At 30.3% G+C, this 23,102-nt stretch overlaps 8 protein-coding genes across 9 annotated transcripts; 6 read left to right on the forward strand and 2 right to left on the reverse strand.

Annotated features, from left to right (window-relative positions):
• Nucleotides 1–142: 142 nt before the first annotated feature.
• LOC109608721 (ribokinase) lies at nucleotides 143–2,105 on the reverse strand. The gene is made up of 5 exons (XM_020025250.2): nucleotides 1,801–2,105; nucleotides 1,604–1,736; nucleotides 745–1,029; nucleotides 558–685; nucleotides 143–500 (listed from the first exon to the last, which is right to left on the reverse strand). The coding sequence occupies exons 1-5, from the start codon at nucleotides 1,851–1,853 to the stop codon at nucleotides 191–193; spliced, it is 909 nt and encodes a 302-aa protein (XP_019880809.1). The 5' UTR covers nucleotides 1,854–2,105; the 3' UTR covers nucleotides 143–190.
• Nucleotides 2,106–2,287: 182 nt separating this feature from the next.
• On the forward strand, nucleotides 2,288–3,422 carry LOC109608724 (uncharacterized). Its single transcript, XM_020025253.2, has 5 exons — nucleotides 2,288–2,628; nucleotides 2,684–2,793; nucleotides 2,843–2,924; nucleotides 2,972–3,178; nucleotides 3,231–3,422. The coding sequence occupies exons 1-5, from the start codon at nucleotides 2,359–2,361 to the stop codon at nucleotides 3,303–3,305; spliced, it is 744 nt and encodes a 247-aa protein (XP_019880812.2). The 5' UTR covers nucleotides 2,288–2,358; the 3' UTR covers nucleotides 3,306–3,422.
• A 769-nt stretch (nucleotides 3,423–4,191) lies between these two features.
• Nucleotides 4,192–5,167, reverse strand: LOC109608727 (uncharacterized). Of its 2 annotated transcripts, none has more exons than XM_020025257.2 (5): nucleotides 5,012–5,167; nucleotides 4,806–4,952; nucleotides 4,683–4,755; nucleotides 4,521–4,628; nucleotides 4,192–4,469 (listed from the first exon to the last, which is right to left on the reverse strand). In XM_020025257.2, exons 1-5 carry the CDS (start codon nucleotides 5,048–5,050, stop codon nucleotides 4,363–4,365), a joined length of 474 nt encoding a protein of 157 aa, XP_019880816.1. In that variant the 5' UTR covers nucleotides 5,051–5,167; the 3' UTR covers nucleotides 4,192–4,362. The 2 variants fall into 2 exon arrangements, with proteins under 2 accessions (XP_019880816.1, XP_019880815.1); XM_020025256.2 differs by having other exon boundaries at nucleotides 4,521–4,631.
• Nucleotides 5,168–6,133: 966 nt separating this feature from the next.
• On the forward strand, nucleotides 6,134–7,457 carry LOC109608722 (L-xylulose reductase). Its single transcript, XM_020025251.2, has 5 exons — nucleotides 6,134–6,286; nucleotides 6,339–6,419; nucleotides 6,472–6,643; nucleotides 6,700–7,017; nucleotides 7,150–7,457. Exons 1-5 carry the CDS (start codon nucleotides 6,235–6,237, stop codon nucleotides 7,259–7,261), a joined length of 735 nt encoding a protein of 244 aa, XP_019880810.1. The 5' UTR covers nucleotides 6,134–6,234; the 3' UTR covers nucleotides 7,262–7,457.
• A 62-nt stretch (nucleotides 7,458–7,519) lies between these two features.
• On the forward strand, nucleotides 7,520–8,929 carry LOC109608729 (L-xylulose reductase). The gene is made up of 5 exons (XM_020025258.2): nucleotides 7,520–7,975; nucleotides 8,033–8,113; nucleotides 8,169–8,340; nucleotides 8,393–8,710; nucleotides 8,761–8,929. Exons 1-5 carry the CDS (start codon nucleotides 7,852–7,854, stop codon nucleotides 8,870–8,872), a joined length of 807 nt encoding a protein of 268 aa, XP_019880817.1. The 5' UTR covers nucleotides 7,520–7,851; the 3' UTR covers nucleotides 8,873–8,929.
• An 83-nt stretch (nucleotides 8,930–9,012) lies between these two features.
• LOC109608737 (uncharacterized) lies at nucleotides 9,013–10,481 on the forward strand. The gene is made up of 4 exons (XM_020025266.2): nucleotides 9,013–9,199; nucleotides 9,489–9,714; nucleotides 9,812–9,979; nucleotides 10,242–10,481. Exons 1-4 carry the CDS (start codon nucleotides 9,013–9,015, stop codon nucleotides 10,333–10,335), a joined length of 675 nt encoding a protein of 224 aa, XP_019880825.1. The 3' UTR covers nucleotides 10,336–10,481.
• A 211-nt stretch (nucleotides 10,482–10,692) lies between these two features.
• Nucleotides 10,693–14,246, forward strand: LOC109608710 (hydroxysteroid dehydrogenase-like protein 2). Its single transcript, XM_020025235.2, has 6 exons — nucleotides 10,693–10,843; nucleotides 10,906–11,069; nucleotides 11,656–11,869; nucleotides 13,213–13,418; nucleotides 13,472–13,895; nucleotides 13,955–14,246. Exons 1-6 carry the CDS (start codon nucleotides 10,830–10,832, stop codon nucleotides 14,175–14,177), a joined length of 1,245 nt encoding a protein of 414 aa, XP_019880794.1. The 5' UTR covers nucleotides 10,693–10,829; the 3' UTR covers nucleotides 14,178–14,246.
• Nucleotides 14,247–15,310: 1,064 nt separating this feature from the next.
• On the forward strand, nucleotides 15,311–22,154 carry LOC109608689 (GPI inositol-deacylase). The gene is made up of 14 exons (XM_049961566.1): nucleotides 15,311–15,500; nucleotides 15,706–15,853; nucleotides 15,907–16,127; nucleotides 17,008–17,262; nucleotides 17,319–17,492; nucleotides 17,564–17,808; nucleotides 17,861–18,011; nucleotides 18,145–18,410; nucleotides 18,503–18,616; nucleotides 18,674–18,889; nucleotides 20,426–20,611; nucleotides 20,786–21,493; nucleotides 21,544–21,642; nucleotides 21,691–22,154. Exons 1-14 carry the CDS (start codon nucleotides 15,351–15,353, stop codon nucleotides 21,914–21,916), a joined length of 3,159 nt encoding a protein of 1,052 aa, XP_049817523.1. The 5' UTR covers nucleotides 15,311–15,350; the 3' UTR covers nucleotides 21,917–22,154.
• Nucleotides 22,155–23,102: the final 948 nt, after the last annotated feature.

Below are 23,102 nucleotides of genomic sequence, written 5' to 3' on the forward strand. Positions count from 1 at the left end.
AGCTTGTAAACCGAAAACGCCAATTTACATTGGTTGAACTCACGAAATTATTAAAGATTTCACTGTGTTTTATTAATTAACTAAATGAGAATTTCAATTCAATTTTATGAAAATCAATGACAACTATGATAAAAACACTAACTAACAAAAATGTTTTTATTAATAAATTATAAGTACATTATAATCAGAATCATTTCAAAATATCGGAAGTGGGGAAGCTAATTTGTGTCCCCGGCTTGGTGACACTATCGCTAGCTGCTTTGCAGGCAACTTTCATAGCATCTTCAACAGTGGCACCTTTCTTAGTAGCCAAGACGTATGCAAGGGCACCTATGAACGCGTCCCCTGCACCGGTTGTGTCCACACATTTGACTTGCGGACTAGGAACATGAACGCAGTCGCCTATATTCTTCTTGTAAATCGCCCCCTGAGGACCCAACGTTACCAGTACTGAATTACAGCCTTTTTTAAGTAACTCGTTCGCCGCAGTTTCTGCTTCACTTCAATACAAAAAAACACAGTTTATAAAATGCATTATTCAATTAGTTATTAAATACCTGATATCATTCACAGGCAGGCCAGTAAATATACTGGCTTCAGTTTCGTTAACGCAAAAAATTGTTGGCAGTTTTAATAACTGATCATCATAGGTGGATAAAGCTGGAGCACCATTTAAAATAGATACCTAAAATATTCATCTATACAATAACTACAGATATAAAAAAATAATTAAGTATTCCTTACGCCTCTAGTTAATTGAATGGCCCTTATAGCCACATCAACGGACGTTTCTAACTGAAGTATAACAACAGCTGCAGTGCTGATTTCGTTCTGAGCCTTCTCGACATCCGACACGCTCAGTTTTTTATTAGCTCCCGCTACAATCACTATTTGGTTTTCACCAGCCTCTGAAACAATGATTTGTGCAATTCCGCTAGTTTCACCTTCAGTTTTTTGTACGTGTGCGGTGTTTACATTGGAGTTTTTCAGGTTTTCGATGTATTTGGCTCCCCACAAATCATCGCCTACCTAAAACAGAAAATCTAATATAATAAGATAAGTTTTGATTTCCTTCTTTCCTTCTTCTTATTTTGGAACAGATTATGTTAAAAAGTAAATTAGGAGAACATAAAATAAATTAATATTCATTGATATTTTAAATGAGTTTATTTATTTAAATTATACTCTTTTTCATGCAACAGAATCTTACATTTTTAACTATAATTTTTTTAATAAACAAAATTATGCATTAACTTTTGCAATAATACTTAAATTTTGTACTTAAACCATATTATCTTGTCATTCATGAACAATTTATTTATACAACTACACACGTACAATTAAATATAAAATTTGAAATTACACCAACTTTTTCAAACATAATAATAATAATATCATATTATATTACATTTTATATTATTATAATAGTATAATAATATAAATGTTATAGCCACTGTAGTACTAGCCTAGCATAGCTTATAGTATTTTGATCCATATAAATTATAATACAAAATTATGATTAATATATTTTAATAGAAAACAAAGATAAAATACAATACAAAATATAAATACATTAATTTAAAAAAAAAGTAGTATAACTTACTCGTGCAACAAGAGTGGTTTTGGCACCCAATTTTGCTGCAGCAACACATTGATTAGCACCCTTACCCCCAAAATTCGTTACAAATCTTGTCCCATGTAATGTTTCTCCCACTTTTGGTAATCGAGATGTATAACTAAAAATTATATGAATTAAATTTAAACAAAATAACTTTGTTTTCATTTTATTATTTATTATACCTAACAAAATCTATCATACAAGACCCCACAACAACAATGTTATTGGTAGCCATTTTAATTATGATAGTTATAAGATTTTAGCAATAGTAATTATCTTATCTGGAATTCAAGGGTATCCTTTCGACTGATGAACCTAATCAGGTTTATCAAAACATTTTAGTTTACATAATTACTTATCAGTGTGTTACTATGTACAAACAACACTTCTAAACATATATGAAATTTATCCAATTTTTTAGATACATTTTAAAATGTTATTTTGTGAAATTTAATAATTTTTGACATTCATCTACAAATGGAGAGAAATCCAACAATATTAAAAAAATCTAGATAACCAAAATATTTATCTCTGTATTAATAAAGTTATTTTTTAAAATAATCAAAATTGTTGAGTTTTATAATGGTCAAAGTCCAATTTTGGTATTCATTTAAAAACATTTCTAGTCAAAAACTGAGTTTCAAATAAATTTCAATCTATATTCACGTTTTGTCTACGATCATTCAACTCTTTGACATTTCCCCTAACCTTAAAGTTTATTTACGTTTTAATAATGATTCATGATGGGTAACAGTGTTTTTCTCCTCTTCGCCTTTTTGTTGACCTGTGCCAGTTTCGAAGCAACCGAAGTTCTTAGAGACTGTGTAAAACAAGATGCGTGCCATTGCAAAATAGACGATTATGAAAGAATAGACATATCAAATGCGTTAGACAAAAGTCCATTGAAGGATCAGGATTCTGAATTTACGTATTATTTTGTTGGATGTGCTGATGCTACAATTAACTCAACTATTTTTAATTCAACGCTTACAAAAAATTACACTGGATCAGTAAGTATGAATCTATATTCACATTTGTTTATACTTACAAAATTTTATATTCTAGTTATTTGTGTACAATGGAAAAAACAATACCATTGAGGCTTTAAGAACAAACCAAATAAATTTTGAAACAAACCAAAAATTGAATGTGTATGAAATTACATACAAGAATAAGTAAGTCACTCTGTTGAATCATTTTGTATACTAAATTAAATATGTTTAGGTCTAACGTTTCTGCTTCAATCTCATTGATCTGCAATAATTTTAAGAAGGCCTTCATTAAAGTATTGGATGTTGAAAATAATGTAAGTGTACATTTATTCTTTTTCATTTGTAACAATTAAATTTGCAGCAACTAGTTCTGTCTTCACCACATGCTTGTGTATTGAAAGAAAAACATTCATATAGCACAGGATCAGTGTTAGTTATATTGTTTGTGGTTGCCTGCTTAATATACTTTGTTGGAGGAGCGCTAGTCTTACATTTCTTGAGAGGAGCACAAGGTTTAGAAATGATCCCAAATATAGACTTTTGGAGACAGCTACCCGGTCTTATTAAGGTAAAATATGATAAACATATTGTGATTTATGGACTTACATTTCTGGTTTTAGGATGGAACAATATTTATTTTCAGTGGATGCAGGCCAACTTACGTGAACACGGCCGAAACATATGATAGAATTTAATAGCGGAAACCTCGAAATTTTGGACTGATTTTTGTGTAATATATGAGATTATTTCGTTTTTTCGAATAAGCTTTGATAAATGTAGATAGAAAATTAAATGGAATTTCTTAATTTTGACACAGACATTTTTTACCATTAAAACAGTGATATGCCTAGACTATTTTAAAGCACAAGGGAAAACAAATACTTGTAAATTATTTTGTGTTATTTGCAATGAAAATATTTATAAATAAATTGTCTGTACATGATGATAATATTAAAAAGAAAATAATTATAATTTCTGTAATAATTTTGGTATAAAAATGATGAATTTGAATAGATTTTGTAACTATTTATTTATCTACTTTCATTTAATACAAATTTATTTTACATTTTGCAATATAAACATATTTGCCAATTATTAATTTAAAAACAAAAATTGTCATACCTAAAGGTTTGTGCCTGACTTTTTCCAGGATGTAATTATATATGTATTTGTGTCTAATTTCGATCTGTTTAATCATCTCCCAAAAGTGTTAAATTTAAAATGCTGTTTGGTCACCTAATTAAAATTGTCCACTTATGAATTTTTGCCTAATGATGAACTAACATATCAAAAATAGTTGCAAATAAATTTTTTTAATATTTAATTATGCACTGTTATATTTACCAATCAACTTGTTAAGAGTGAACTGCCAAATCCATAAAATTATTTTTTTTAATAAAATTATATTATACTTTTAATATAATACATTTAGTATTAAATTTAAAATTATTTTCGTCATTTTTGAACACGTATTTCTTAATTAAGTTTATTCAAACAGTCAAACATAATCCTAAATAAATATTTTACTAAAAATATACTTATCTACAGTTTCTTTTCAAAGAATTAAATGTAAACAATTCCTGTACTTAAATTATTTATTACACTTATCAAACAATAACAATATTTTTGTAAGTAAACCACAATGAATATAGGCATATAAATCATATAATTAAACAGTCAGTTAAGTTATTTCTTTACACATTCACTGCATATTAATACCTATGAATATACACAAAAATTATACTTAGATATTTAAATTTGTTCGGCGGTTGCATAATTATAACCACCAGTTTTGTCGCCAGAAGTCTGAGGCACATTTCTATCTATATCTTCATAACTCTCTCTGTTACCAATAAGTCCTAAAAATATTCACTTTAGTTATGTGTGATGAATATATAATAATACCATACCAGCTGAAACACCAGAACGTGTTTCCAGATCTCTTGCAAGTAAAATAACACTGAATGGTCTTATAATCAAATGGAGAATGCACAATGCTGCTGAGAACATTTCGGCAGCTTCTAAGACATTTGTATTGCATTATTTTAAACTTTATTAATCAATAAACTTACCGCCTCTATAAGGATAACACATAATCAGCAACAGTATATCTAAAATTACAGAACATCCATTCACAACAATAGCCTGAAAATATCATATTATTTTCACGACTAATTTCCATTGAATTCACATACCAACTGGAGAGGTTCTTCATTTTGATCTTGATAAATTGACCACAAAAATAACAAAATTAATATCGAATTGTAGAACAAATACGCGCTGGGTGTCCAGTGGCCCATCAAACTCAATGAGATGAACGTGAAATGAATAAGGAAAATAACCTGGAATTATATATAGAAAGACCCGTTGATTGTCACGTCTGCTTTGATCAAATAGTTACCTTTAAATTAAAGTTGCGTATCTGCGATAAGTTAGGCATTTTGGTGTTTTAGAAGAGTACAAAATATAAAAATAAAATTCAACAAATTATATTACTCATAGCGAAATTCTTATAAATGTCAAATCTGACATCAAAACAATACGTCGCGCCATCTGCTAATCGACTTCAAGCAAATACGAAATGTAACCGGACTACATTTTATAATATTTATGATTATAAATATATAAACGTTAATATGCTTTTTAGGTTATTACTAAAAATCAAAATAATTCAGAATATATTTTTATTAATCAACATAGTAATAATCTATTATGTTCTAAAATTTTATGTGCTGTAATTTTACAATAAGTGAATCAGTCCTTTTTCTTCTCTCAACTCGTAATAGATTCTTGTAATCTTAATATAGACTTAGACATTTATTATCATAAATAATCTTTTGCATCATAACAATATATAAGGTGGCACATTCAAAAAGTACTTATTGAAGGGTAATATGTTACTATAAATTTCAATGAATATTTTGTGCGCAAGTTTTCCAGAGGCTGTCTTAAATGTGCCTCTTCGCGCTAATTGGTAGGGGAGCTTAGCCGTGCCTCTAACCAATGAGGCAACTCCAAATAACGACAAAGGAAGTTCCCAAAGATTGCTGATTTTTCAGTATCTTATTGTTACATGATGTGGCATTAACCAGTAATAGTACAGAATTTATTAACATAGAAATACCGTTGACGATATATGGAAACTTTTGATCCTCGAAGTAAATTTACAGACCTTTACTATCTTTATCGTGCATGATGTCTCTCTCAAAATGCAGTTGGATCAAACGATTCGTATCTATGTATGTATATTGGTACGATAAATAAAATTTGAAGAATGACACCCTCATTTAGAGACTTGAAGATTTTGCTATGCTTTTTGCGTTTTTCCCCTGGAAAAATAAACAACGTGTTTTTGGAATTTGTCGAAAACTTCTTAACCAATCTCAGGTACTTTTTAGATGGACCACCCTGTATATGCCTGTAGATTAAGAGTAGAATATTAATTCAAGATGTTTTGCAAATCAAACTGTTTTGTATGTGAACAGTATACATATTTATATATTAATTAAATATGCAAGTGTTGATATGGAAAGGTTTAGCATAAAACCTGTTTATTTCTTTTCATTTAATTTTTAAATTAAACCAGCAGTTTGTTGTTTAATAGTCGCTTAATTGTTCCATAAGATGGACGAGTTTTTTAGAGGAAAAAGAGTTTTGGTAACTGGTGCGGCCAGTGGTATGTAAAACACTACTTACATTTTCTTGATTAATTATAATAACATCTTTAGGAATTGGTCGTGGTATTACCGAACGACTATTTCATTTAGGATGTACCGTTTTAGCACTGGACATTTCCACTGAACAATTGAGTAATTATACGCATTTAAATTTTAACCATATTTAATAAAGTTTATATTATAGAAAAACTAAAACAAGACTTCCATACCATTGAAATAGTTTCCGTCAATTTGTGCGACTGGAATGCTACTAAAGAGGCTGTAAAATCTGTGTTTCCCGTAGATCTTCTAGTTAATAATGCAGGCGTGGCGTTTATAGAACCTCTATTCGAAGTTTCGGAGAAAACTTTTGATTTGTGAGTATAAACAACGTCAAGCGTTTCTACTTAATGAAATACATATTTGCTGATAGATCTTTCGATGTAAACATAAAGGCAGTTTTTAACGTTTCTCAAACAGTTATTGAAGGCCTCGTAAATAGAAATTCTCCAGGTTCGATTGTGAATATTTCCTCGCAAGCTTCCACGGCTGCTTTACTCCATCACACCGTCTATTGCGCTACTAAAGGAGCAATTGACGGTTTAACAAGAGCGCTTGCATTGGAATTTGGACCTAAGAAAATCAGAATTAACTGTGTCAATCCCACTGTTGTTATGACCGATTTGGGGAGACGTGTGTGGGGCGATCCCCAAAAAAGCGGTCCAATGTTGGCAAAAATTCCATTAGAAAGGTACAGCTATCATTTCTTTTTAAGTGATAAAATTTATTTATTATTATTAATGATGTTAAGCGAGTTACGCTAGTATTGACAACTATACAATACAAGAAACATATTTTTCTAAAGTTAAATATTACATTTTAGGTTTGCGGAAATCGAGGATGTTGTAAATGCTGTCGTGTTTTTGCTGAGCGATAAATCTTCAATGATAACTGGAACATGTTTGCCCGTTGATGGAGGCTTTTTAGCATGTTAAAATAGTTTTATTGTACTGCCTTTTTACTATAATTATAATTCAGTTTAACAAATACTTCTTAAACTCCAGAAAAATAACATAAACAAAATTTGTATATGCATCAAAGATTTGATAAAGCAAATTAATGTGGTAATCTTATTAATGTCCTTCAATTATTAATGATAATTTTAAAATATATAATTTTTAATATGTCAAATTTCTTTTTTATTTATCTTGATTATTAAGAGTCATTTTTGATTATAAATATACAAAACCTATAATTCCCAATTAAAAGTTGTTTGACAACAACTAATATAAATTAATTTCAGTTAATTGATATGTCACTTATATTTTACATAGTTAAAATTTACTCTCGAAGCCAATAAAATTTACTATTTAATATATAATGTATAGTTATAAACACTTTCTTTTCAATGCAATCTAAAATTCTTGTCACTTCATATAATATTCATTTTCAGTACTATGTATGTTATTTCATCGTAAATTATCTTAGGCAGATTAATAAATTTTAATCTAACTGTCAATAAACAAATTATATTGCTTTTATTTCCACACAGAATATGAATTATCTATCTATTATTTAACAAGTTATGATTAAAATTCATAAACATACAACTTCATCATTCTGTAAGATAAACACAAAGTGTATAGCAGTGCCAAAAATGAATCAGTTCTTCCGTAATAAACGAGTGTTAGTCACTGGTGCAGCTAATGGTAAATTGTTTGATTATGATCGTTTATAACTATTCTCTATCACTTAATTATGTACAGGAATTGGACGTGGTATCACACAGCGTCTGGTTGGTTTGGGAAGTACGGTTTTGGCACTGGATATTTCTGCAGAACAACTAAGTATAAATAAATAATTTTTATAGGAAAATTATATGAAACATTGTCTGTATTTTAGAACCATTACAGAAACAATTTCCCTCCCTTGAACCAGTTCAGGTAGACTTGAGTGACTGGAGCGCAACTAAAAAAGCTGTCAAGTCCCTTTATCCAATAGATCTTTGTGTGAACAATGCTGGCGTTGCTATCTGTGAAAACATGCTGCAAGTTTCAGAACAGTCATACGATAAGTACATATACGAACAAAATATGTAACTTTTTACTATAAACGTAACTGTTTAGATCTTTCAACGTAAACGCCAAAGCAGTGTTCAACGTAAGCCAAGCGGTAATCGAAAATTTGATCTCAAGAAATTCGCCAGGTTCAATAGTGAACATTTCGTCGAAAGCTTCTAAGGCAGCTCTGCCAGATCTCAGCGTGTATTGCGCCACAAAAGGAGCGGTCGACGGTTTAACCAGAGCTTTAGCTATGGAATTTGGACCGAAGAAAATCAGAATCAATTCAGTTAATCCGACTATTGTTATGACGGATCTTGGAAAACAAGCCTGGCATGATGTCAACAAACGGGAACCCATGCTGGCCAAAATTCCCCTGGAAAGGTTGAAAATCAAAAAAGTTTATTATTGGAGATTAAGTTATTTGTTTTTAGGTTTGCTGATGTTGAGGATGTTGTAGACGCTGTTATATTCCTTCTGAGCGACAAATCTTCCATGATAACCGGATCGTGTTTGCCTGTGGATGGAGGCTTTTTAGCTTGTTGAATAATTGATTTCATTGTTGACACTTTTTATTAAATAAAATTATTATTATTTGGCTTACTAGATTTTATCACTCATTAAATTTTCTACAAAGTAACAAAGATTTCCATGGTATTAAGTGCCTTGTGTCAAATTATTCAAATATGAATCGGTGTAGATTAATTGTAATTTCTTTTATTTTAATTGTTTCTGTAAATTATTGTACGATTGATATAAATAAGGAGGAATTAATATATCTTGCAAATCACTTGACACTCGGAGAATGCAGAAAATTAGTCGCTTATGCTCACTATTTAACATATGATTTGCCCTTGGAACAAGACGAAGCAGGTAATTAAACATGCATTATTTTCTTGTATTGTTTGTTTTTGACATGTCTACACTAATTATATTGTTAAAATATAACCAAAATTATACGTATTCACATTACGTTTAACTTATTGAAGATATAACAACACAAAGACAATATTTTTTAATTTTAAATCTATTGTTATAATTTTATTTTATTTAGAAATTTAAATATATACGTCATTCGGTATTTCTGTATTTTTATTGATCCTATACAATACCGGTATTGTCTAAAATAATTTGGATATTAAAAAACCATCATTTATTTTAGAACACAAGATATCCAAAGATGAATCATGTCTTGAACTTCTAGAACACTGGAATTCAGAAAAAGGTGAGGGCAAAGGTGAGACTCATGAGGTTTTGGAACAGAGACTAAGACAAATGGAAAAAAATGAATTAGCTGATTGGTTAGGCAGAACGGTATTTCGGGAACTCGGACAAGATCTTAACAAAAGTTTAAAGGAAGGTTTTAATGAAATTCTTAATAATACTAGGTAAGTACTTTTTTTCATATATGTATATGGTTCAGTTTAGAATTTTCAATAATAAGTCATATTTTGTGTACGTTGTATGAAATGTTTTGAATTTTAGTACGGTGACAGAACAGGAAGGCCCGACTATTGCACCCCCGATGGATGAGAGTGAACCCACGGAATGGTTACCCATCGATACATTTTTGTATGTTTTAGCAATTATGTTAGCATTTACAGCTTGTGGCATGTGCGTAATGGTAATATATTCAAAATGTAAACCAGAAGGGTAAGTTTTCCAAATCCTTGCATTGTTAGTTATGAGTTAAATAGTTAAATATAATAATTAAAATTTTTCATCTCATTTAAAATAAATAAAAAAATTAAGTTAATGTATTTGTTGAAAAAGATATATATTATAAATTTGTTTATAATTATGTACATATTTATTTATATTTTATTTATTTTTTTTTTTAACTTTTGTTAACTGTTTGTGGCCATTTATTTAAATTTATTATATATTTAACTATTAAGAAAAATCTTTGTTGCAGAAAACCTATCAAACCTCAGTATTTACCAATAACCAATGAAATTTCCGACGATGATGACGATGCAGAACAAATACTCTATGTGAAAGGAAACTAAACCTCATCGTTTATGGTGATCAGTGTATACGAAGAGACACTCCTTTTGTGTCATTTAAACTACTGATTTTACTCTTTATGTAATTTTTTCAATCAAAATCAATATTGATATAATTAGTAGCAACAAATAAATTATTTTATTTTAAATATTGATCAATTATTGAAATTCACACAAATTTACTGTTAATACATTTGAACTACTGGCCTAATTTGGGAATTTATATTATTTTTCATAGCAAATCGCACGTATTTTTTATCAGAATTTATTATTAACCATATTTAAAAATACTAAATTATTATTATCACAACATTTGGCAATTTTTCAATGTAATATCCAATTTTTGGTGTTTACACATTTTCAGGTTATAGTGAAACGTCACCGTGTTATTTGTATTTATTATTTGGACTTTGTACCCGTTTAAAAGTTAAGTGTAAAGTTTACTTTTGATTGTTTGTTGCCGTCCAAATCATTCGTAAGCAAGCACTCACACAAATATGATCAACACAGGGTAAGAACGGAAACAATCCATAAAAGCAACAAGTGTTTTATTTTTGAAATTTGCAATTTCAGTAAATTAGCAGGTCTCACAGTATTGGTGACGGGAGGCAGTAGAGGAATAGGAAAGGCTATCGCTCTGAAATGTGCAAAGGATGGGGCCAATGTTGTGGTTGCTGCCAAAACTGCTGAACCACATCCAAAACTGCCAGGCACAATTTATACGGCCAGTAAAGAAAGTATGTATCAGTCAAAAATGCATTTCATTTTAATTTATACTATTTTACTATTATTGCTTTTTTATTTTATTTGCAATTTTTGAACAGGTAAATGAACTCATTTGCAATTTAAATAGTTTGTTTATATTAAGGAATATGAATATTCTTCCTTTCAATGAAAATAAACTTACAAATTAATTTGTGTGTAATAATTATTAATTTAATTTAAGATTTAATTTAATATTCAAATGCAATTAAAGACATTTTTTGTAATTGAATTTGTGTTATGTTCTTATAATGCAGTGTATTATTATTTGTTTATTAATTGTAGCTATTTGATATTGTACATGTTTACAAACAAAACTACAAAAATAATTGTTGTTATCAAATGATAATATATATGTATTTCAGTAATTTGGTTTCTACATTTTTATTAGTTAAACATGATAAAATGATTGCTAACAATTAAATGGTTGGACCTGTATTCTATAAATTTATCTTTGAACATTTATCTTTAATTTTGTTATTTGACCATACTGAAATTTACAATATTAATACTATTTTTTTATATTAAACAAATAACACAATTTTTTTCACATTTGAATAGTTGAACAAGCTGGAGGGAAAAGTTTGCCATGTATTGTGGATGTGAGAGATGAGCAACAGGTTAAAAAAGCAGTGGAAGAAGCGGTCAAGAAGTTTGGTGGGATCGACATTGTTATAAACAATGCGTCGGCCATACAACTCAGCGGTACAGAGGAAACCGACATGAAACGTTACGATCTTATGCATAACATCAATACTAGAGGAACATTTTTGGTGTGAGTAATCATTAATTATGATAAACAGTATAAACTATTTGAATTATTTTATTTTATTAGATATTAATATCATTTTATGTGTGATTGTTGTTATTATTACACTTTCTGCGGTATTTTATGTATTTCTTTATTAAAATTTACTGATTTGCTTCTAAAAATAAGACTAATAATGATAAAGCCTTAATTATGTATTTAAATTTTACGAAAGATAAGATATATTTACATTAAGATAATTCCATATATAAACAATTTAAAAATGTAAAAACTATAATATTATTGAAATAAAAATTCCGAAAATCTTCAACGATACATAATTATTAGTATTTTTAAAAAAAATTGCAAACGTTTTTGATTTTTCGTAAGTATTTCTTTACGCCTTGTAAATTTTAGTCGATTATTTGCTATTATAATTATTTAATAATGGATTGCAGTGAAACTGTATCATACGCTGTAAGAAAAATTATAATTCAGCGTTATTAAGACCGATGAAAACAAATAGAAGTTGTTAAGAATTTACGGTTAAATAAGTCAATGGTGTTCTGTATTATTAAACTAGAAATTGATAACTAGACAATATATCATTTCTGAAAATAGTTAATTCTCATCAATTCAAATTAAAACTAAACTGGAGGAAATGTAACTTAAAAGTAGGACTGTGAAAATGGTTGCAAGTTTATCTGGTCACAGACATGCAAAAGAGCATTGCTTTTTACTAAGCATCTGAAGATGCTTTTCGATTTTCTTAGAATCGTGGTTCCTAGATTACATTAACAGTAGTGACTGGTAGTTTTTACTGTCTAAATTTAATTTAATTAAAAACATCGGATCTATTTGTGTTAGACGTTCTTCATAGACAAAACGTGGAACGTAGTGTTGGTTCAATTATGGTATGGAGATGTTCCACAGCGTAAGCCCCCCTCATCAATAAAAATACTTCTCAAAATTAATAATAATGATTACTTCTGTATCTATAGGCATTATTAATTTTAATCTTAATATACACGGACTTATTTCACAATTGAAAAGTAAAAAAAAATAAATAATATTTTATTTTAAAAATTTTAAATTCGTCAATTTATTCTTTTACATGGCAAGTCATATTAGTACAATAATTGTATAATAAAATTTCATTAAATTAAATTTGACGAAAGCAATTTAGTAGTTGTTGTACTTATATATATTTGTTTGTTGCGTGTGATTGTATCCAATAAATATAGTAATAATTTTATTTAATGAACTGTGACCAATTGTAAATTCAACATCAAGGATGTATAAATGCATATGCTTTTCGTATAATGCCCTTGAACTGTTACTTACTTATAATGGTGTGCAACTAATTTCAGATCCAAAACCTGCATTCCTTACCTAAAAAAAAGTAACCACGCCCACATCCTGAATCTTTCACCACCACTCAGCATGAATCCCATCTGGTTCAAGAATCACGTCGCATACACCATGGCGAAGTACGGAATGTCCATGTGCGTGCTTGGCATGCACGAAGAACTAAGGCCGTACAACATCGCTGTCAATGCCTTGTGGCCTAGAACAGGTACATTCAAATTGTTTTTAATTAACAAGGAATAACATCATTTTTAATGTCAGCCATTCATACGGCCGCCATCGAGATGCTGCAAGGACCTGAATCGGCTAAAACATCACGCACTCCAGAAATAATGGCAGACGCCGCCTACTACATCCTCACGCAGGACCCGAAGAAAGTAACCGGTAACTTCTTCATCGACGACACGATCCTGAAAGAAGCTGGCATCACTGACTTTACAAAGTATGCATGCGATCCTGCCAACGCCGATAACCTGATGCCCGACTTCTTCGTCGACGACAATCTAGATCTCATCGCGGGTGGCAGAGATCTGACTGCCTCTGCAACTAAAAAACAGCCAGAGAAGCCACAGGGACAAGTGGCCACGCTGTTCCAAGCTATTGAGAAGAGTATCTCTGCCGATACTGTTTCTAAAACCCAGGCAGTGTTCCAGTTTGTTGTTACTGGAGAGGAAGCTGGAAAATGGTAATCTCGTATTACGTATTTCGTCGAGGCAATTACGTTAATCGATTTTAATGTTACAGGTACGTTGATTTAAAAACTGGAAACGGTTCGTGTGGACAAGGTAATGCTCCAACCACTCCAGATGCAACATTGACTATGGATAGCAAGAACTTCTTCAATATGTTCAGTGGAAAATTGAAACCAGCCACTGCTTACATGATGGGCAAATTGAAAATTAGCGGTAACCTGCAAAAAGCCTTAAAATTGGAAAAATTAATGACTAGTCTGAAGTCAAAATTATAAGACTTTTATTGTTTATCTACGTATTTTTTATATTGTTATATATATTGAATATACTATATTATTTTTTAACCGTTGTTTCTGTGCTAAACTAAATAAACTTTCAGAAGTTTTATGAAATTTCACACAAAATATAAAAAAGTCTTGGTTTAAACAAACATAATATTCGTCTAGTTTATAATTACACGGATATTTGTAAAAATTTGTTTGGATAACCAGACTTAAATCCAGATAAGAAGAGGAACAATTGGAATTATGGAATCTGGGGTCAATTACATCGAAACCTCAGGTAGACTCAATGTCGCACAAAGTGCGCTTTTATACTTTATTTCATCCAACTCAATTTTATAAAAAGGAAGGAAACGTCCGCAAATGAAAACAGATTTTTACTTTTATCGTTACAGTTGCGGTTTTCGTGAAAACCATTGGGATGCTTGCATTTGATACACGACTATAAGTAACAACTAATGGGCAAAGTCTTCTCGTTCCCATCGCTCAGAAATTGTGCTCAAACGGCTGGAAACGATGATATTGTGTTCTTACAACTTCCCCTGAGATTACCTGACCTAAATCCTATCGAGTATGCATGAATATGCTTAAATCTAATACTCTTCCACAGCTTCGACCTCAAAATTCGCCGATATGGGCCAATATACCCCAAGAAGGGCTGAATAACCTCATGGAAGACACACAGGCAGTTAACAATGCTTATGGATAACATAAAATGTACTAAACTATTTTTAATATTATGTCTGTATAAATTTGATCAAAAATAAAAGTCAATAATTTATATTAAATTTATATGTTTTTACTAAATATTTTTTTTCATGAGAACTTGAAAAATTATAAAAGATCCCTAATTTTTGAACATGCGTTTATTTAATTAAATATTATTTTGTTACAAAAATACAATTTAATTATTAATATTCCAATACATCTTATTTAAATTATTCATAATATACTCATTTGTAATCTCAGTTATTGTAATCAAAGTTATTTTATTTAGTTTTCAGAATTCTGTAATTCTAAATTGATTGTCGAATAATAGATGTCGCTAATATTTTTCTCAACCACAGCTGACTAACGTCAGTGGTTCAAACTCTGTATTGTTCTGTGATATTGATGACTTTGTTTTGACAGCTGATGATTGCCAGTTTGAAAATCGGTGTTATGTGAATGAGTTTCAAAATGAAGATAATTAGCACGTTTATAATTATTTGTCTGCTAGTTACATGCTTATATTTTGTCGGCCTGACTAAATTCCTTACCGATTATGCGGTGAAACAGTGCGAAATGACTTATATGTTCGAATATCCACAATTTGTTGTAAGTCTATAAGGTTATACTGTTTTATTGAGGATAAACAATTACAATAGTGAACCTTTTCAGTTTAATTAGGTTCTTTATTATATTGACATTACCTATAAATTACCTTTTATGATGTGTTCATTTATTTTTAGTTAATTTCGCGTCAGTATCCGATAGTTATTAATAGATTATTGCTATCCTAGAAACTGTATTTTAATTGCAGAGAATCGCACAAGACATCGACAAACGATATCCCAAATATGAACTGTATGCATACAGTGAAGGTAGATTCACTGAAAAGGCCAGAAATATGGATTTCAAAGGCATTCCTGTTTTATTCATACCAGGAAACAGAGGATCTTTCAAACAAGGTTCACCATCAATGGCATTAAATTAAATTAAACTAATTTTACGATTCTTACAGTAAGATCTTTGTCATCTGTGGCACTGAGGAAAGCTCTCAACTCTCGTACCCCCTTTCATTTTAATTATTTCACCGTTAATTTGAATGACGAATTTAGCGGATTAAGTGGAGTAGTTTTAAAAGACCAGTTGGATTATGTGAATCATTCAATTTACAGGGTTTTAGATTTGTATGAGGACAAAAAAAAACCGAAGTCGGTCATTCTAATTGGACATTCAATGGTAAATATATATTTTTTGCTGAGTTAGGTTTATTAACAACTGTATCTTTATAGACTCAAATGACTATTGACTACAATTAACATATTAATTATTAATATTAATTGTGTTTAGCAATAGGAAATATTGATTTTTATATCAACTTTTGTTGTTAACACATTTTTAATTATTATCTGATTATCAAATGAAATCAGTTGATAATTTGAATTGTTCTATATCAGCTGCAATAAATAGGAACTGACTAGCATAAATTTTTATATATACATAAAAAAACAAAAATGTGTCACATAAAAAATATATAGCAGTATAAAATGTGGAAAATTTTTTTTGACTCTGAGTTTATTAATTCTCTTTGAGCCAAACTTGAGTTATGGAATTTTATCTTTTTCATTGCTTAATGTTTTTCCATTACTTTATTTTAAGTTTCAAATACAAAGTTTTCAATAAAAATATGATAAATGCACTCAAATAATTAAATATATCAACCTCAGTGGTTTTAGACCCGGTAAAGATTATTATACAAACTTAAAAAATATTTTCCACATTTCTTTAAGGGACATTTTTAATAATATTTATTTTCTGATTCAATGAGTAATTTTAAGGAAATAATTGACGATCTATACTAATTAGTTACTTATCAATTATTGATATTTTGAGAACATACAATAGACAGGTCAATAAAAATGTATATTTAGATTATATATTTGATAATATATAATCCAGTTTAGTATTATAAAAATAGATAGATTTCCATTATCCATATTCCTTTAATTGTTTCAAATTACATAATTTTATATATATTAAATTTAGTAGTAACATAAATTTGATGTTAGACAAACATGAATGCGATTTTTTTATAATAATTTTAAATGGTTGCTTTTAGGGTGGGGTAATTGCCCACAGTATCGTGTCGTCATTGCCTGAAGATTCGGACTTGGTGCCTATATTTATTGCTTTGGCAGCACCATTAAAACGTCCTCCTCTCGTTTTAGACTACCACTTGGAAGCCTTTTACAAAAATATCAAACCGACAATACCGAAACAAACAACCATTGTGAGTTTGGCTGGAGGACACAGCGACTTTTTAATTCCCTCTGGACTTACAAATATGACCGGTGAAAACATCATTCAAGTGGTGGTAGGATATAATTTATAATGTGAATGTTTAGCAGGAAGTAATCCAATCAATTTTAGACGACCAACGTACCGAAGTCATGGGTGGAAACTAACCACGTTGAGATTCTGTGGTGCAAACAGATAATTTTGGCAATAAATCGTGCGCTATTTGATTGTGTCGATATGCGATCGAAGCAAATTACGGAAAATGTGGAATATAGATTGCACGTTTTTAAGCATCATTTGGTGAACGTGAGTATTTACCATTTTACTGGCAATAAAATATTTGCATAACTTATCTGGCAATTAAATTTATATCCTAGAATAGCGGAATAAATATTAAAAAGCTAGAATCTTATGATGACTTGACGGCCTTAAGTGCTCAGGGCTCATGGACTGAAGTTACCAACAAACAGTTCACAATTAGTTTGTTACAAGGAGTAAAACAACCAACATGGTACATGGTACCCCTAACTGATAAATTGTTGAGTATATTGGCGGTTAATTTAGAAGTAACCAATTGGATATTTGCCTGCAAAGCAGTTGAAAGGGGTTCACAAAAGATATGGTAATCTTTTTATCATTAAATGTTTTAAAATTTGTCAAAATAAATTTTTTAGTACGCAAGGCATGCCTTTGTCGCAAAATTCTCGAATAGCCGCAACAGTGAGGTATAAGAGACGCACCATAGTGGTCGACATGGAAGATCTGAGAGTTGCTCATTCTGATTTTACACATATCGCAATCAGTGTACTTCCCACCGATGAACCGGTAAGTCTAAGTAAATAAACAGTTTCGTCCTTTCATACTGAAAGCTTTTAATGTCCTTATCGTGCCACTTACGTAGTATATAAATTTATAAATAAATTAATATCAATTTAAAAATCAATATAAATAATTGTAGGTGGTCTTGCACATAGACACTTATGGTAAATCCGCAAGAACCGTATCCATCGAAGTTCCGAAGCTATGGAATTTTAAACGGCAACCAATTATAACCAGAACCAACACACAGGCCTTAACTTACAATTTACGTCTGAACGAACTTCAACATGTCATGCAATCGTATAATCTCCACGTAGATCCGTTGAAATGTCAGAGCAAAGAGCACCACGCCAGTGCTCAATTGAGTGTTCCCTGGGCCAACGAAAATGTGTACCAGTATTTTACGTAAGGGCTGGACTAGATGGACATACAAATATATTAATTTGTGTGCCTTAAGCTTATTTTACCAATATTTATTTGTTGTTGTTGCGTTTTAGAGAATCAAAAGACGACGTGCTACATATCAGATTAGAAAACTCTAGGCCTATCAACTTGGGAAGTGCAGCCGAAGTCACTCTTACCTTGGATCCGTCCTGCGAATACAAAATTAGGTAACTTTTAAATTTTGGTCCGTTCGATGTAGGTATTTTACGTTCACACTTTTTTAGTATAAGTACTTCGTTAATAGGGACTCTGGGACAATTAGCCAGGCACTACAGCGTGTTGTTGTTTACGAACGTGGCGGCGGTTACTTTGATGACATTCAGAGCTCAGTTACAGGGTTATAATGAAAAGGGTTTTCCGCTGTTCTTTATCGCGATGACGGAAGGTCTGAAACCCTATTACGTTATCACGTCAGCCAAATTGCTATCTAAGTTTTTGAGGTGAGAATAAAAAATATTTCTTATTATAACCAATAAAATACACATTAGTGGCGACTTATTAAAACATTTGAGTTGTACTACTTGAAATGGTAGCCCATGTAAAATGTAATGTGAAACATTACAGACTGGTAAAGAACTTTTTGACAAAATATAAAATCACATCGTTTGTCAGACAGATAATTTTCGACGCAGACACCATGGCAAAATCTTCAATCTCCTAAATGGGAATGTCATCCCCCATTTTTTTCAAATGGTAATGGAAATCAAATAATTCTTTTTAAAATGTTAAATGTTTTAATTTCCTTACTGCCTGCAATTCGATATCCTTATTCACAAATATATTAATTATATTTTTTTGCCAACAAAATTTCAATTTTAAGATTCGTACTCTATATTTCTCAATACAGCAGTTTTTTCCCATTATTAGTATGATTATGAGCTAGGGGATCATTGTGTAAGTTTGTAGATTATTTTTACAACCTACTATTTAGTGAATGTTACATAAAACAGTTCTTAGGTATATTTCTGAACTATGAATCGTGTACTTATAAGGTAAAATTTGCTTTTTTTATTGTGCTTACAATTTAAAAACTGCGAAGAATATCTCTATTAAATTGTCTGTCAACAATCCGATTGATGACAGTAATGAAATCAATTAAGTAATGAAAGTAAGTTTTAAATTCGCAAAATGATCAATTATATCGTCGTATCAAATTTTGTTCATTAGTTTTAACTAAGGGGATTTCCTTGACTTAAAGTAGATAAAAGATAAAAGAAGAACTAAGTCAGTTTCTAAATCATAGGATAGTATAAAAAATATTAATTAACATTTAGGGGTAAGAAGAAAAAATTTGTAGTAATAATTTGAAGAAATGGATAAAAATGTCTAAATTTAAATAGTAATATTTAAACGCTTTTAGAATATTTTAAAAATTCACAATCACAAAAGTATATTTTACCAATTTGTTAGTAATTTTTTCATATACAGATATTAAAGAATTCAGTATATTGTATAGTACTAAAATATCGAAATTTTTGTTAAATTTTCGAAACTCCTTTTTTTTCCATGTATATAATATATATGTGTTTTTCATTTTTGTAAGATAAAAAAGATTTTGGACCAAATTGGCCCCTAAAATCTGCCGCCCTAGGCTCCAACCTATTCAGCCTGCTGCTAAATTCCCCACTACCAATCAGGAAGAAAGTGCAGTCGCCTCAAAAACACACATTAAATAGAAAATTATTTACTCGTTAGAAAAATTGAGGTCGCTGATTTATTTAATTCATGCACCAATCGAATTTTATAAAGATCTCCGATTCCTGTAGTTCCGGTAACTTCTTTTGGTAAAACAGCTCCGCGACCCGATTTCCACCTTTATTGTTTTTGAAAAAACTAACTAAACAGTTAATAAAGTATTTTTGTCAACAAAAAATACATGGTAACACCTTTAATATTTGCTCGACATTTATACATACACAAATATTACTATATGTATTGGAGATAATACCTTGTTCTTAATCTATTTTAATTTTCAGCTTTCCCATTTTTGCTAAATATTTGCCAGCACCAGACTGGAACATACTAAGAGACGACAATTTGGAATTTTTATTGCTGCCTCTTTTGTTATACATGTGCAGTGTAGGAATTGTATGGATTCTGGCCATCGCATTCAGCATTTCCGTTGTTATGCTAGAATCAAGTGTAAACAAAATTACCTTAAAGTAAGCACAAAATTAAGAATTCTCCAAAACTCTAAACTGTGTACATTTTTTTTAAATTGAACATTAAATCCCATAAACTGCAAAATTATGTCAATATTCTGGTTTTCTGTATTGAAAATATAATAGTATATGATGATAATTACTTCTTCTGTTAACTAATTTGCTATTTTGAAGGTTTTTGGCAAAAACGGTTCGTTTTCCTGTCACATGGACAGAATATTTATTATCGGCCTTTCATAAATTACCATTTGCCGTTGCTTGCATCCTCGTCTTCGTAGCTATCAGAGCGTGTGGTGCTTTGGCTCTCTGTCTCGGCACTATTTTCTATTTCCTGAAATTGACGCAAATGTCGCAGGACTTTATAGAGGATGCACTTTGGTATTTCGTAAAGAAATTCGCCAAACGAATCAAAGAAGCAATCGCCAATAAATTTAAAAAGAAGCAATCGAAGCCAGACGTTAAAGCACTTGAAGATTCTAAAAAAGATATTAAAGCCATTGAAGATTCGCAAGAACATAAAGATAAAGAAATTAACGGTTCCGTTGTGACGGAAACGAACAACGTAACCGATGTTAAAACTAAAATAAATGAAGAAAAGCAAGAAGAAACTGAAACGAAGATAAACGAGCAAGCAGATAATGAGAATAATGTAAATAAAGAAAGTGAGGAGCGGGAATTGGATAATGAACTTGTTGCATCCTCGGCTCAGATTCAAGAGGTTCGAGATGAGACAACACCAAATACGGAAGAAGCAATACAACAAGTACCTGAGCGCTTTACGGCGCATAACTCGATATTTTTCCACAGCAGCATTTTTTTCATTTGGACACTGGTTACGATTATAAATCTACCGACTGTATTAATTTGGGCCCACAATTCTAAGTAAATTGTTAGTAAATGCTCGTTTCTTTAAATTAAGTTTACTGTTTTAGGCATAGTAGTTTCTTAAGTCCAGATCCTTCATTTATCCCGGGACTAGTATTAAGTCTTTGTGCATTTCCTCTTTGGCAAATGGAGTTTCCCAATAGAAAGTGAGTTGTTCCATTATACTAGAAGTTGTTTATAGTTTAGGTTTTTAGGAAATGGACTAAGGAACTTGGAGACTTGATAATGGCTATTGTTGTTGTGGCTTTGATCTACGCCCCCATTACAATATACAGATTAAGTTATTTGTTAACTATACTTATGATTGTTGTTGTATTACATCAATTACTCGCCCCAAGCGATGGAAATGATGACGAGTGCGACCAACGAAAGAACAACATTGAAGAGCGTTACGAAAAAGTGAAAGCGAAATTAGATTAAGTACCTGTTTTTTATTTAAAACACCAAAAACACATGTTGTAAATGTGTAATTTTATTTTACTGTGATAAGACGATAGTCGAAAAGTCAATCATTTATTTTATTAATTTGTCTAGAATCACTTTTGAGATTATATGATTTAATTTGATTTCATTTAATATTAATACAATATTTGTAATATTAGTTACCTAATTAATACTCTTAGTAAAAGCACAATAAATTAAAATACAAACCACCATACACGGTTGTTTTAATGATTTTGTTTAATTAAGTATTTCAATAAACTAATTTCAACAATTTGTTACTGTTGTTTTAATGATATAAGGGAAATTAAAACAAATAATGGTAAGTCTTAATTATATTTTATTGTTATGTATCATAACAAGTAAATGTTGAAAGTCACAGATATTTATTTTTAAATATGATTTCAAATATGACTAGGTCAGTTACAGAGTTTAATATCCTAAATGATATTATAAATTTCTGGATTTTAAATAAAAATCATTCTTTATTTGCATCTAAATATTATATATACAATGCTATTTATCACAAAGTACATTCAATTTGTCTTAATTGGAGAAACTAATTGAGCTTGACAAAACAAAGCTTTTGACTTTTCATCTTCATCTTGATGCTTTTCTTTAATATTTTCCTCATTTGAGCTCCTTTTTTCTAAAATTACTTCTTCCTCTGTTAATTTATGTGGCATTGCTTCATTTGAGACAAATTGAACATTCTCATTACTATCTTTAATTGCTTCATTAGATATATCAACATTATCTTCTTCCTTTTTTATTGAAAATATTTTCTGGTGTTTAGTGATCAAAGGGAATTGATGGGTTTTCTCATGTTCCTTAAGGATATGTTCGAAATGGAAGGGCTTGTGACATCTTGAGCACTTATGGTCATATTTATGAGTCTTTTTACCATGTAAATTCATATGATATTCATTTTGAAAACTCCTTTGACATGGCTTACAAAAAAATTTAGGTGCTTTTTTCTTCCTATATGGGAAATGATTGTCTGGCAATAAATTTTCTTCTTCACTATTATGCAAAAGTCCATATTCTTTGGCGTTCTCCAAAATAACTCCAAATGTATCAAACTCTGGGATGCTGGGTGTAATAATATCTTTGAATTCATCAACTTTCCTACTGGTTTCCACGTTGTCTGTTACTTGTATTATAT

The sequence above is a fragment of the Aethina tumida genome, chromosome 1 (genome assembly GCF_024364675.1).
Source record: "Aethina tumida isolate Nest 87 chromosome 1, icAetTumi1.1, whole genome shotgun sequence".
Classification (NCBI taxonomy): domain Eukaryota; kingdom Metazoa; phylum Arthropoda; class Insecta; order Coleoptera; family Nitidulidae; genus Aethina; species Aethina tumida.